The sequence below is a fragment of the Aspergillus puulaauensis genome, chromosome 5 (genome assembly GCF_016861865.1).
Source record: "Aspergillus puulaauensis MK2 DNA, chromosome 5, nearly complete sequence".
Taxonomy (NCBI): Eukaryota; Fungi; Ascomycota; class Eurotiomycetes; order Eurotiales; family Aspergillaceae; genus Aspergillus; species Aspergillus puulaauensis.
In genome coordinates this window covers 1,143,269-1,156,718 of record NC_054861.1, presented here as the reverse complement: position 1 = coordinate 1,156,718, position 13,450 = coordinate 1,143,269, and the positions used below count along the sequence as shown (strand labels likewise).

Below are 13,450 nucleotides of genomic sequence, written 5' to 3'. Positions count from 1 at the left end.
TTAGACTAGAATGGCGATCATGTATAGTTACATTACGGCGCCTGGTAGGTGCAAGTGTTCGGGACAGTAAACATAAGATTCAAGCTCAAAATCAAGACCAGGATAGACAACCATAGAAACCTGTGACCTCTGGCCTATATTTCCAAGAGCTCCGGAAACGAAAATTGTATTTAAACCCGTCTACTCAATGCGCTACATTAAGCATGCGGATTACGGTGAAACATTCCCTATATCGTCTCATCGTTATCATATAAACAAATTATCAACATAGATGGCTAGTATGCGGCCATAAAAAAGAAATAAGAAAGGGAAATGTGTAAGTATGTCTACAGCGGCTAATATCTATCTATAAAATAAACAGCCAAAGGCGGATCAATCACAGTGTATGTATCAACACCCATTCAATCATGGGAAGATGTCAAGTCAGTGCGCAAGTTCAGTCCTCTTGCTTCTTGCTTATCTCCCTCACGCTCCTCAAGCAACGCTCGAGCCTCTTCTTCCGTTCCTTCTCGCGAACAAGGGTAGACTTCACGAAAGAGCGGATTGCGTCGCGGCCGATCTGCTCGCGCCACGAGGTCCAGCCGGCGAGTTCGCTGACGACGACGTCCCTGTTCCAGGAGATTTCGCGGGCGAGGCGGGCGAGTTGGGTCTCCGAGGTGGATATTTTCTGCTGCAGGTCGCGGGTCGAGCGGATGCGGGATTCCTCGAGGCCTGGGAAGCTGAGGTTGAATTTGCGGGGAAGGGATGAAGACGCGAGCGAGGAGCGGGAGCGGGCAAGGTTGCGGCTTGTGGAGTTGAGGGTGGATATTAGGGAGATAGGGCGGGAGAGGGAGGTGAGGATTGCGGAGGTGGTTGTGTCGATTGAGCTGAGAGTGGAGAGGAATTGGAGGAGTGGGGAGGAGTCTGATGAAGAGGTTGATAGGCAAAAGGCGTAGCGGGAGAATGCATCGATGTGAGAACGGGGAAGCGCGTTGGTGGGCTCTTTTAGGGTTGAGATGGCGGATGAGCAGATTGATACGGCGTCGGCGATGTCTGAGGCGGCGTTTCTGAGGGCGTGACCGCGGCGAAGGAGTGTCCGCGTGTGGTTGTGGGTTGTGCGGACTATATCCTGAGCATGGGAAATGAAGTTCTCCACCTCGCGGATGCCGTCTTCTGTGATGGGATCGTGGTCCTCGACGATGGACTCGGAGAAAGCTTGAGCTTTGCGATGGGATCTTTCTGTCATCATCTGAGGTTGTAGCTCTGGGACCAGAATGAACTCCCACAATAGCTCGTGCGTGGCGAATGTGGGATGGGAAAGAAGAATCTTCAAGAACCTATCAAGTCTGTCCTGCATGTTATGGAGTACAGCGCGAGACGGCTTCGAATGTATTTGGAAAGGGTTGCGAAAGTCGGTCAGGGACGGCAGGTAAGAGGCAGGATGCTCAAGGGCCAGGCACCCGACCAGGGTCTCAAAATCAGCAAACGTACGGCGACAGGTCGTGACAGTGTACATCTTAGTATGTACAGGTACATTTTGCCCATCAGCTGGTGGCGTGGGTGCACCCGACTTGAGGACAAATCGAACGGTTGCATCCTCAACAAAAAAGGAGCGAACCACTGTGGTGACACGTCCGGAAGAAGCATCATGGGATGATGGCGGGTTGGAGAGGAGTATCAGGTCGTCGATGCGGTTGCGCACCTCATCATCCTTAGCTAACTCGATAGCAGTCAAACCTCGGGCCTCTTTGACGTGGATGTCCACTCTGGAGTCCGAAAAGAGGATCCGCACTTGATCAACCCGGCCGTATTTACTGGCCATCATCAATGGCGTGAATTTCTTGTCATTAGTGGCATTCGGGTCGCAGTCACTTTCCCTGAGTATGCGAATTGTAATCTCGGGGTCACTGACAATATGCAACAAGGTATTGCCCTTGGAGTCAATATGGTCGTCTAGATGTAAAGGCTTGCCATCTCCTTGGGACTCTTGGGCTGCAGTGAGCGCCTCGTTCACCATCGCCTTATAATCAGGGTGATCGTACGACCTGCATAGAGCGAAAAGCGGAGTTTGTCCATGCTTGTCACGTTGACGCCACGGAAGTAAGCCTTTAAGTCTTCGCATCACCGGTGGAATGCTAAACAAATAATGCGCGACGGTACGCCCTCGCTCATCGTACCTTCGTAAGTAAGTAGCAATGGCATCTCCATCGGCGGTCTCTGTGAGGTAGTTGAGCAAAATATCGACAATCTCGTCCATAGCAAGCTGGACGGCAGCACTGAGTAAAGTCGTCCCATCAGTGTTTGTATCGTCGAGCACGTCATGCACCGAGTAATATTCATTCAAGCTTAGAAGGTACTTGAGAGCCTCAGAACGGTGGCCTTCAACCGCCATCATCAATATGGAATCGCCACGAGGATCCTGGGTCTTGACCAATGTTTCGATTGAGCTATCCCCTTCGATGGTCGTACCAACCGAGTTCATCGTAGTGGACCGCGAGAGGAATGAAACACCCGACGACTCTGATAGGCTACGAACATCCATAGATACTCGTTTGATGGGAGGCTTCGTCTCTCGAATTGGAGATGAGTGCTCCCAGGTCTGAAATGGGAATACGTGCGCGAGTGGAGGCGCATCCGATGGCGGATCCATGATTTCTCGCTCATCGCCTAAGTATATATGGTTGTCCATTAGCGGAGGTGTCCGTAAAGCCTGTCGGTTAGGCCGTGCGTCCTCTAGTGGCTGGCTCTGGGTGTCGGCGGTGTCACAGGTGTCGTATAGTGATTCATGATCGCCATCTGGTTCTAAAATAGCTTTCATATCGGCAACACGCCCGGCCTTTGTCGCATTCCATAAGCGCTTATTCCGAATGCTTGCTCTTCGAATCCCCGCTGGATCCGTCATTAGATATGTAAGGACCGCTTCAAAGGTGCTCAAAGCATAACCCATTTCCCCACTATCAACGTCGTCGACGTAGATAAAGTGTTGCATGTATAGCAATCGGGCGTGTAAATGCTTCACTTGTGATCTAATCACGACGACCAGCAACAGTGATACCAAAATGTCCGCATTTATCGTCACGGGTGCCGATTCTTTCTCGTCGCTTTTATTGTATTCGCCCGGATACGATAAGACCTTTACTGTCTCCAGAAGCGTACTGAGCATATCGTGAGGGCACTTCGCATCCAGGACTTTGCGAAACTCCTCCACTGCCTTACCAAGCCGCAATAAAAGTTCGCGCTTACCATCCCGGCCACCCTCAATTGTAAGACCAACTTGGGACACGTCGACATACTCCATTTGTCGAATCCTAGAATCAAGTTCTGTGTCTTCCGGTTGGCGAAAGCTGCATAAGCGAGGAAATAGCAGTGATTCGTGAACTTGTTCAGCAACATATCGTTCAATAAAACCCTCAACTATTGGCCCTGTTAGGTCGGTAGTCGCTCCAAGAAGAGATAACTGTTGCTGATCAACCAGCCGAAACAAGTCAATTGCTGCAGTAACAGCTGTCTCCAGGCTGCGGCGCATCAAGTCCTCATCATCTTCGAAATACTCTTCAGAATTGAAGGGAAGACCTCTGCTGCGGCGTGATGATGAACTTCTAACAGAGCTGGCCTCATCTGCAAGTAAATTCTCACGAGATCGACTGTATTCGCCGTCCTCTAACATTGGCGACCGCGATGGTGGCGGGGGCAAGGGCTTCCCAAGTTCCTTTCCGAATTCCCTAAACAGCCTTTCCAACCCCGGCTGCATCTGTCTCGAAATCATCGGAAAATGAGCCAGAAGCTCTCCGAATGTTCTTATTTCCTTCTTCGGAGGCGAGGCAATCGTAGGGCCGGATTGTTCGCCAGGTTTCCCGCCGACCTGTGAGCGGTTGGCATTGGGGCCGGTTCCAGGAACCACGGCGGGGATGATTTTCGCGGGTTCGAAGGAGCCCACAAGTGGCTTGGAGATGAGGTATACAAGCCACGGCTGTGAGTCACCCGCGGGAGCGTAGTATAAAGCATCGGACAGCAATTGTGCCTGGTTCAACGACTTGAAGCCTGGGTTCATTATTAGGCGCAATGGCATTTAAGTGGTCACCACAGGTGCTCTCACCCTTATTACTATAAACCGAGTTGTCCCTCAGTATCACAGTCCTGCCGTTGGCGGTGGTCACTTGTTTCGCCTTCCCCCTACCATCGCGGACACTTGGATCATCTCTTCCTCCCGCTCCACTTGAACCTGGTATTCGCAGAGTGTGGCTGCCTAAGAATTCTTCCGAGACGACGAGATCGGAGTAGAATAGGGACGATTCGCGATCGCGCGATCCAATTAAGGATTCACTCACGGGGACGAGGAGAACCTAGAATGCGTTTCAGTAACTCTACTCTCTAACATGCGTGCTCAAGAGGGGAAGCCGTACATGATTTTCGATTGGTACACACTGCCCGGGCACAGTGCTCCGAAAGAAGGCCCGGAGGAAAGGGTTTAGAGGGTGCATCCAAGCGATCCTGGATGACGGCCCGTTGGAGATGATCTGGCGCTCATCAAGCCGCCTCAGTCGAACTCACAGAAAGGAACGTTCGCCGGATCGACGTAGGGAGGCAGCTCAGGCGCATCCGCCCTCAAGCAGTCCGAACAACCTAGGTAGCAAGCACGACAGCCGGATAAAGAACAAGAATAGTATATTTGTAGTAAACAGGGATGATTCAAAAATTGGGTGCAATGGCAAGTTCATAAACGGATTGAAACCGGGAGCAGGAGGAGTTCAGTCAACAGCTTTCGTGCAGTTGGGACCTGGCAGCTCTCCGCACTATACCCGATATGGAAATCAAATGTTCTGGACTCTTTTTCTTCTTATCGCTGGATACAAGGAGTTGGTGCTCTTAACAATTGAAATTAATATACATGGACAAACTAGACTACAAATACCAAGCCCTTCCTCTTGCCTTGAAGCGAGCTGTGCATGGATGACCTGTGTGTCTAAAGGGCAGTTGCGGTCTCCTGAGACCGTCAAGATGCATCGAGGTCTGGCTCAGCGTTGGACATCATGCAATGGGATTAAAACAAAGTAGCAAAAGGAGGCCTCAAAGTCTGCGGACTTTCGGGCTCCTTGTTCCACCAAATTTTATCCTAGTCGAGTCTGACACCCGGCATACCAACCCCCGAATGTTTCTCCCCTCATTGCCCAGCAATGCCTTAACGAAGGCCTGCCGTCCCAGGTGAAAACCACGGAAGATAATCTCTAGGCTTTTGATTTCCAATAGAAGACCCCTTTCCTGGATCTGCGCGAGGACGTGGGTTGATAATTGGAGCCCCGGGTCATAACCTCCTCGACGAGCTTTTCGAAAACCCAGAGCCCCGGTACCCATTGACATCAGCGGACTGCCATTTGGTCGTGTGAGAGTCAATATCGTATTGCGTCTATGCGATAAAACGTGGAGGTGGTGCGGAGGAGCATGGTCGGAATAAGGGCGTTTAAGCATCTCGGCCTCTAGACTCTGGGCCATCTTCGAATAGTCTGCGCTCACTGGGGCCCTGCTCCCGCGCATCATCTTAGTGAGTGCGGACACCGGCGAGTTATCCTGAGCCGCTTCCTCTAGTCGCGCAGCTTGAAATTCTCGCCCCAACGCACTGGGTGTCTCGCTCGGCGATTCGAAAATACGGGGGGTCGTGGAGAAAACTCTTGCTTGACGGAACAGGGACGCCCGAGGCTGGCACTGTCGACCAGCCGACGGGAGAGCCCGCGCCAACGCGTGCCCGAATGTGTTGTTCATCTTCAATTGGAGTGCTCGCGAGACGATATAGCTTGAGAATCGGACGAGGGGAGGTCTGGGGGGAGAGCGCAACGATCTGCCTACAGCCCTTCAGCAGATGGCCCGGCTATGTAGGGCAACCGTTGCAAGATACAATCAAAAATTCGAAAGCAAATAATATTAATGGTGCAGGCACGACTGGTTGGGCTGGAATAAGCGTAGCCGCAATGGTTCGGGAAAGGTGAAGGCGGCGGAAGAAGGCCGAATTTTCGATTCTTGGCGTCTACAGCTCGACTTTTTTCCCTTCATCAACCGTTGCCGACATCGCTTCCTCTCTCGCCTCACCTCTCAATACCCATCTCTACGCTCCCCCTTCCCCTTGGGGCTCTTTCACGCTTTATACTATTTAATCTCTTCTTGCTGTTTTATTCTCTGCTTTCTTTTTTTACTACAGAGCATGATTGCGGCTAACAGAATGTCGGCCACCGTGCGGGTGGCCGCTCTGCGATCTCCAACGTCCGCTTTCAGGACGACAGCTGCGAACGCGATCGCTATACAACGGCCGTTGATTCAGTCTCCTTTATACGCGATTTCACGTTCAACGGATAGCGCCAACCCTCCGGTTTCCCGCCTTCTTTCCCCGTACGCCTCTCTTCACCTGACTAGATCCTTCCATGTCGGTACACCTCGGTTGCAACAGAAACAGGAACAGCAGGGTGAAAAGAAGTCCGAAGAATCAAAGGATGAGAAAAACGATGAATCAAAGGACGAGGAAAAATCTGAGAAAAAGGAAGATGCGCCTCCTCCTCCTCCCCATGGTGACAAGTCTCCGTGGCAAGTTTTCCGGGATACCTTACAGTCGGAGTTTAAGGCCTCCAAAGAGTGGAACGAGTCAACAAAGGCTCTTGCCTCCTCGGCCCATCAATTCAGCGAGAACGAAAACGTTAAGCGTGCTCGTTCTGCCTATGAGGCAGCATCAGGAGCAGCTTCCACGCGAACCTCGACTGCCCTGAAAGGAACAGGTCGCGTTATCGGAAAAAGCGCTTCGTGGACGTGGAACACCCCTGTTGTTAAAGGGCTCCGGAAGGGTGTCAATGTGACTGCAACTGGACTCGATAAAGCAACGCGCCCCGTGCGAGAAACCGAAGCTTACAAGACCGCCGTTGGAGGTGTAAAGCAAGCCATTGATGATGGCAGCAGCTCGCGGTACGGTGGTTGGACTGAGAAGGAGGAGCGTCGGCGACAGAGGCAACAGCGTGAAGAGATGGAGGCCAAGTCTGGACGCCGGAAGTCCGGGCCTACGGTCGAAGATCCAAAGTCTGCATCCCCTCTCTTCAAACTTACTTTATTATGATTTCTAACCATCTTTTATTTAAATAGTGCCGGAACAAACGTGACGCTTCACAAAGACTCAGCTTGGAAAGAAAGCTGGCGCGATTTCAAAGATTCGAATCCCATGATGCAGAAGCTCTTCACCCTAAAAGAAACATACAATGAGTCAGAGAACCCTCTGATTAGCACGGCACGCAGCATTTCAGACCGGGTTGCCGGTTTCTTTGCTGAGAACGAGACTGCTCAGGTTGTCAAAAAGTTCCGTGAAATGGATCCCAATTTCCAGATGGAATCATTTCTACGGGAAATGCGTGAATATATTCTTCCCGAAGTTCTTGACGCCTACGTCAAGGGAGACGTCGAAACACTAAAGCTTTGGCTTTCAGACGCACAATTTAGTGTTTACGCCGCCCTTACCAAACAAATCACCACTGCGGGCCTAAAGTCGGATGGCCGTATCCTTGATATCCGTGGAGTGGATGTCATGAACGCACGTATGCTGGATCCCGGTGATATCCCCGTCTTCGTGGTAATGTGCCGCACGCAAGAAGTGCACGTTTACAGAAACACCAAAACGAACGAGCTTGCCGCTGGGATGGAGGACAAGGTCCAACTGGTCTCATATGTCATGGGACTGACGAGAATTCCTGAGGATGTGAACAATCCCGAGACAAAGGGATGGAGGTTGATTGAACTGCAGAAGGCTGCTCGGGACTACATCTAAAACAACCACCGTTACTCCTCGAACATTACACCACCTCACTCAAGTCCGTGGCGATCTATGATGACCTACTACTTTTATTTCCGAACCGTTTCTCCTCTTCTCGACTGTGTGATATATCCGACTGTACAATATTAACTATTCTGAATAGAGGCCAGTTGGACTGGCACTTTACGCTATGACTTTATAGTAACCACTCTCATCGACGTTTTCCCTGAATCTCGATTCGATTTTTAAGACTTTTGAGGTTCCTGTATTTGTATCTGATTATTGTTTTTGTCGGATTTCGGAGTGAGGCATTAGTGTCCCTTTCTAACATGCCGAAAGAACCATCCCTCGGAATCTCATGATTTTATCCTTTTGGCTCTCGATGGCGCATGGTGTTCTTTTTGGCTGGCTATTCCATCACCATCCTCCACTCTTCTGATTATTGCTATTGCATCAGGGCCTCTGGTCCAGCGTGTTTTATGCTTTCTTTCCTGTACGACATGTCTTACTACTACTCGCTCGATCATACACTTTAAATTATATTAAATGCCTTGAAAGCTCCAGAAAAAGTTGAACCAGTAAATACGTGACCGAAAGCTACGTCTATATTTTTAACACTATAGTCAGGTTTAAAATGGGTATGTACCGAAACTGCGATAAGGGAGTGATAATAATTCGGGCATCAACATGAACGTTAAGTATGGGACGAATGTATAAACTATTGAGATCCACCACCGCGCCCAGCACCACCGCCCATGAAATTCCGGGCCCTATGATTCAAGTCAGTGTCGTGCTGCGAGTGGAGCTATCAGGAGTTTTAAACACTTACATATCAGCGATGCTTGGGTCGCTCATCAAGCTTGACATGTCCGGCATACCACCGCCTTGGCCAAAGTTCTGGGCCATTTGTCGTAGCTGGGGGTTGCTCATCAGGTTGTTGAGTGCTTCCGGGTTGCTCATGAGGTTTTGGGCCATGCTAGCAAACATAGGGTTGTTCATCATAGATCCGAGGTCAGGCATGCCGCCGCCGCCGCCACCACCAGCACCGCCGAGCATGCTAGCGAGGGAAGAGAGGTCAGGCATGCCACCACCGCCGCCACCGCGGGATGCACCAGGTGCATCGTCAACGGAGTCTGCAGGAGGCTCAGGCCCGCGGCTAGCCTCTTCGATCTTCTTCTTAGAGGTCTCAAGGCCCCTCTTCATGGCCTCGCTTCCACCATTACCTTCGGCCTCGATACCACTCTCGTAGGCTTGCTTGGCTCCGTGGTAATCGGCCAAGTCGAATCGGGCGAGACCCAGGCGACTCCAGGCCTTGGAGTACTTGGGGTCAACGGTAGTTGCAAGCTCGGCATCCTCCGCGGCCTTCTCAGACTGTCCGGATGCGGAGTATGCAGCAGCACGGTTGGAGAGGTAGATGGGATTGGCCGGGGCGATGGCCAGGGCTTTTGTGTAAAGATCAATGGCAATGCTGTACTCCTTACGTGCCATGGCGGCGTTACCCTCGGACTTTAACTTGTCAGACTCGGGGGTGGGAGTGCCAGCTTGGGGCTTCTTCTCAGCCTGGGGTTCACTCGAGGAACCGGCAGCGTCACCCTTGTTGCGAAGCTTCTCGTAGACGCTGTAGATGCTAGCGAGCGACTGTCCACCTAGGGCTTCCTTCACAGCGGCCTCATCGGACGGGTCAACCTTGAATGTGTCCGCAATGCATGACTGGGCAATCTCGATGGACTCAGCGTCATCTGCTGTAAGGGTGCCATCTTTCACGCTGGCGTTGAGGAAATCAATGATAGCTAGCGCCAGGCGCTTCTTTGACTCGGTAGGAGCCTGGTAGTTGGAAAATTCGATGTTAGCATTCGAAGCACCAATGGAAGACAGAATAGATGTATCTTAAAGGTGCTATTACCATGTCAGAGGGTGGGATTGGCGTCTTTTGAGGCTCGAGATTTTTTCTTTGTATAGCTGGCAAGAAGCAGTGGGGGGCGGCGGCCTGTGATGCGGGGATATTTTTTGATGGCAGCAAATCTCGAGTCTTCTTTTTTGCACTGTTTGCACGAATTCCCCACGTGATTGCTCGGACCGCGTCCCAAATCGGGCGGTGAACGCGGAGAAGGTAGCTTTCATCTATCTACACACGACATCATCGGTCGAAAGCTCTTGGTGAATATGATTGGGCGCTCTAGGGCTGTAAATGTCATGTTTCCGGCGGTATAACGTGTCTGGACCCGACGAAGATGCCCAAATCTGCCACCACGGCTCTCCATAACTGTCCCGCTTTTCAAGAGCCATGTACTGGCCAAACGGAGTCCCCAGGGTCTATGCGATCAATGGCCCTGGGATTCCTGCCCCGCTATCGGACGAAGTTGACGACTCAATCCGTGAGGATGCATCCGCAGAGTACGCTGAACAGGATCAACCGCTGAATCAGAGCAATGGCTCAACAACGCATCCCCAAACGGCGCCGTCGTCCCAGTGGGCAGATGAAGCAATAAGGGGGCTCTGCCTTTCTCGGACCGGCCATATGTTTGCGACGATGTCCAACTCTTCGATAGCCGTCTGGCAAACCAGGGTATGTTGAGATCATATTGCTCTCGTGTTGTTTGGAGACTGACCGATTCCAGCCCACTGCTGTTGTTGCGGCCTTTTCTCGATCATCGACATCACTAGAAACCTACGGTGCCAATGTTGCCCTCCTCATGCGTCCCGATGCGACAATCCTTGTTGTTCAGACACTGAAAGGCTATCTACTTACCTATACCATTGCAACGGACTCCAATTCCCGTGTTTACCAGCAGCAGTATGATCAGAGCAGCGCCTCTCGCCGCCAGCAACTAGCCCGAATCTCAGCCGATGAAGACTCTAGCAGCATACACGATGTCAGTATCCGGTTTCGAATGGCAATCAAAATAGAGTCTGGAATTATGAAGGCTCTAGCATTAGACAATGAGCTTGTGGTTGCGACTGTGAAGCCCGCTGCTATTCAATGCATACGATGGACACCTGACGAGCACGGTACGCAAACTACGTCGGAGCTTTTAAGCAGAGTTCTAGGTGTCTCAAAGCGGACATCTATCGCTGACATGGTGTATGACCGTGCAATAAACCTGATGGTATGGGTGACCAATGAGGGCCACGCGTACGCCGTTCAACGTGTCTCCGAGCTATCACAAGTGTCCGAACCTCATAAAGGTCTCTTCAATGGCCATTGCTTTCATACTCCGACTAGCGACGACGATAAAGCTGTCAAAGTTACGGTGAATGCTCGCTTTTCACTACTCACTGTCAGCTGTGCCAACGGCGATGTCCTCGTTTACACGGCTAAAGACTACCTGGGGAACGTTCCTCTGTCACACAAGCTCGAATCGCCTGCCTCTCCGAACACAACTGGTGAATTAACATTCATGTGCTACTCGCCGGATGGTTACTGCCTTTTTGCTGGTTACGAACATGGTTGGACAACATGGAGCGTATTCGGCAAGCCTGGTGGGAACAGTTTTTCCATTGATCGGTCCGTTGCTACGTCTAATGGTGAGGACTGGTTGACCGGTGCGTCACACGGTTGCTGGATAGGTGGGGGCTCAGACATCATTTTGACTGCCCACGATGACCGACGCTTGTGGATTCTCGAAACAGCCCGAAGCGCCCTGACTGGGTGCTATTCCTCTGCCAACCTTGCCAGGGGCTTATTGCAAACGTCGACAGAAGTAATCATTTACCGAGGGCACGATCTACCGGACCTCATAACAATCTCTGGCAAAGACTCACTATGGCATCATGCCCAGTATCCACCAGCATACCTTCACTCACAATGGCCTATCCGCGCCAGTTCTGTGTCTCAAGACGGAAGATATGTTGCCATAGCAGGAAAGCGTGGTCTTGCGCACTATAGCGTGAATAGTGGCCGCTGGAAGGTATTCGAGGATTCCAAGGTCGAAAATTCATTTGCTGTTCGGGGCGGGATGTGCTGGTATGGTCATATTTTAATCGCGGCCATTGACCGTGATGGCTCATACGAGGTTAGTTCCTGAAGTGCCCGCAAAATTGCGTATACTAACATTGTAGCAGCTATGCATGTTTTCCCGCGAGCTTCCATTAAACAACTATTCTATTCTTCACGTAGAATATCTCCCTTCGCCCGTGGTTTTCATAGGCCCGTCCGGCGAGGATTCCCTACTCGTCTACACCTACGAGAATATCCTATATCATTATATAATAAATTCGACACAATCCCGAATCACGCTCGTCCCAGTTGGCCAGATCGCCTTCAACGGAATCGTGCGGGCACCCACCCGCGTTCGATCTATCAGCTGGGTCTTGCCTGAAGACCAATTACGTAAGTTAAACTGTATACGTTCTTTTTTTTTATGAAGCGAATACTAACTTCCGTAGGGAATGGGGACCCAGCTCACGATGTGAAGGTGGCATCTGTGCTCCTACTAGTTGATGGAAACCTGGTGCTCCTCCAGCCATCGATGTCGGACTCCGGAGAACTCAAATATGATATGCGCGTGATATCACACGACGTTGAGTATTACATCTTGATGCGTGATCAGCTATCTTTCAATTTCGCTCCGCCTGTCGAGGAATCACTCCCTCCTAGTCCAGCTGCAGAGTTGGCCCTCAACCAATATCACAGCAATCTGTCCTTACGAGATTCTCTTTGGACGTTTTCCGGGAAGGATCTCACAGCCTGGGGTGATGTTCAGGAAGTTTTACAGCGGGAGGATGTACCGAAATCTATCGAAGTACCTTTGGATTTTTACCCCCTGTCAGTTCTGCTGAACAAAGGGATTGTACTTGGGGTGGAACCGGAAACAATACAACGGCGCGATATCACATTCGTGGTGCTCAAATTCGCTATTCGGGTAGGTTTAGAACCCCATACCAGCGATGGTCTTGCTAATGCTGTAACAGACACACCTCTTCCTTCCGTACTTCCTCCAGCATAGTCTAGTCCAGGGCGACATCCCTTCGGCTCAGTCACTATACCAATATTTCTCCCACCTTTCGTACTTTCCTCACGCCCTTGAAATCCTTCTCCACCACGTCCTCGACGAGGAAGATGATAGGATGGCGCAGGAAAGCAAACTCGATGACCAAACTCCAAGACACGACCCTCTTCTTCCCTCCGTCATCTCCTTCCTTCAGGCGTCTGTTCCGCCTAGTGTGTACCTGGATATCGTTGTCCAATGTACACGTAAAACAGAACTTCGATCATGGCGTACGCTTTTTGCCTACCTCCCTCCACCAAAGGATCTCTTCGAACAAGCGCTTAAACTCAATTCCCTGAAAACCGCTGTGGGCTACTTACTCGTCTTACAAGCATTTGAAGACGAAGCAGAGGGCCATGATGCCCCAGTTGAAGATTATGTTGTCAGACTAATGATATTGGCATCGCAAAAGAGTGACTGGGAACTTTGTGCACAACTAGCACGGTTCCTAGTTGCCCTTGATGGATCCGGTGAGATGCTCCGCCGTTCTGTGTCGCGTGCAGGTCTGCGACATGGCGGTTCTCCTGCTGGAATCAACGGCACTACAACCAATCTGAAAGGGCTCGGTCTGGCCATTCGCTCACCGTCTTGGTCTTCACAGTCTGCTGCAGCCTCGATCTCACCGCGTGGCAGTCCCACCAGAGCAAGCGACATGTCAACCAGGAGCGGCGACGCAAACACATAACTAGCCAGGCTACATACATGG

The 13,450-nt window shown here is 51.1% G+C and overlaps 5 protein-coding genes across 5 annotated transcripts; 2 read left to right on the top strand and 3 right to left on the bottom strand.

The window, feature by feature from the left end:
• Positions 1–436: 436 nt before the first annotated feature.
• On the bottom strand, positions 437–4,460 carry APUU_50447S (putative VPS9 domain protein; the record flags this gene model as incomplete). Its single annotated transcript, XM_041705445.1, has 3 exons — positions 437–4,020; positions 4,076–4,322; positions 4,383–4,460. The coding sequence occupies 3 exons, from the start codon at positions 4,458–4,460 to the stop codon at positions 437–439; spliced, it is 3,909 nt and encodes a 1,302-aa protein (XP_041557930.1).
• A 586-nt stretch (positions 4,461–5,046) lies between these two features.
• APUU_50446S (mitochondrial 37S ribosomal protein uS11m) lies at positions 5,047–5,736 on the bottom strand (the record flags this gene model as incomplete). Its single annotated transcript, XM_041705444.1, has 1 exon — positions 5,047–5,736. One exon carries the CDS (start codon positions 5,734–5,736, stop codon positions 5,047–5,049), a length of 690 nt encoding a protein of 229 aa, XP_041557929.1.
• Positions 5,737–6,172: 436 nt separating this feature from the next.
• On the top strand, positions 6,173–7,771 carry tim44 (protein translocase subunit TIM44; the record flags this gene model as incomplete). The annotated part of the gene is made up of 2 exons (XM_041705443.1): positions 6,173–7,032; positions 7,096–7,771. 2 exons carry the CDS (start codon positions 6,173–6,175, stop codon positions 7,769–7,771), a joined length of 1,536 nt encoding a protein of 511 aa, XP_041557928.1.
• A 703-nt stretch (positions 7,772–8,474) lies between these two features.
• On the bottom strand, positions 8,475–9,662 carry APUU_50444S (putative Hsc70 cochaperone (SGT); the record flags this gene model as incomplete). The annotated part of the gene is made up of 3 exons (XM_041705442.1): positions 8,475–8,526; positions 8,586–9,580; positions 9,660–9,662. The coding sequence occupies 3 exons, from the start codon at positions 9,660–9,662 to the stop codon at positions 8,475–8,477; spliced, it is 1,050 nt and encodes a 349-aa protein (XP_041557927.1).
• A 378-nt stretch (positions 9,663–10,040) lies between these two features.
• On the top strand, positions 10,041–13,429 carry APUU_50443A (RIC1 family protein; the record flags this gene model as incomplete). Its single annotated transcript, XM_041705441.1, has 5 exons — positions 10,041–10,322; positions 10,375–11,769; positions 11,819–12,086; positions 12,143–12,618; positions 12,668–13,429. The coding sequence occupies 5 exons, from the start codon at positions 10,041–10,043 to the stop codon at positions 13,427–13,429; spliced, it is 3,183 nt and encodes a 1,060-aa protein (XP_041557926.1).
• Between the last annotated feature and the right edge of the window lie 21 nt (positions 13,430–13,450).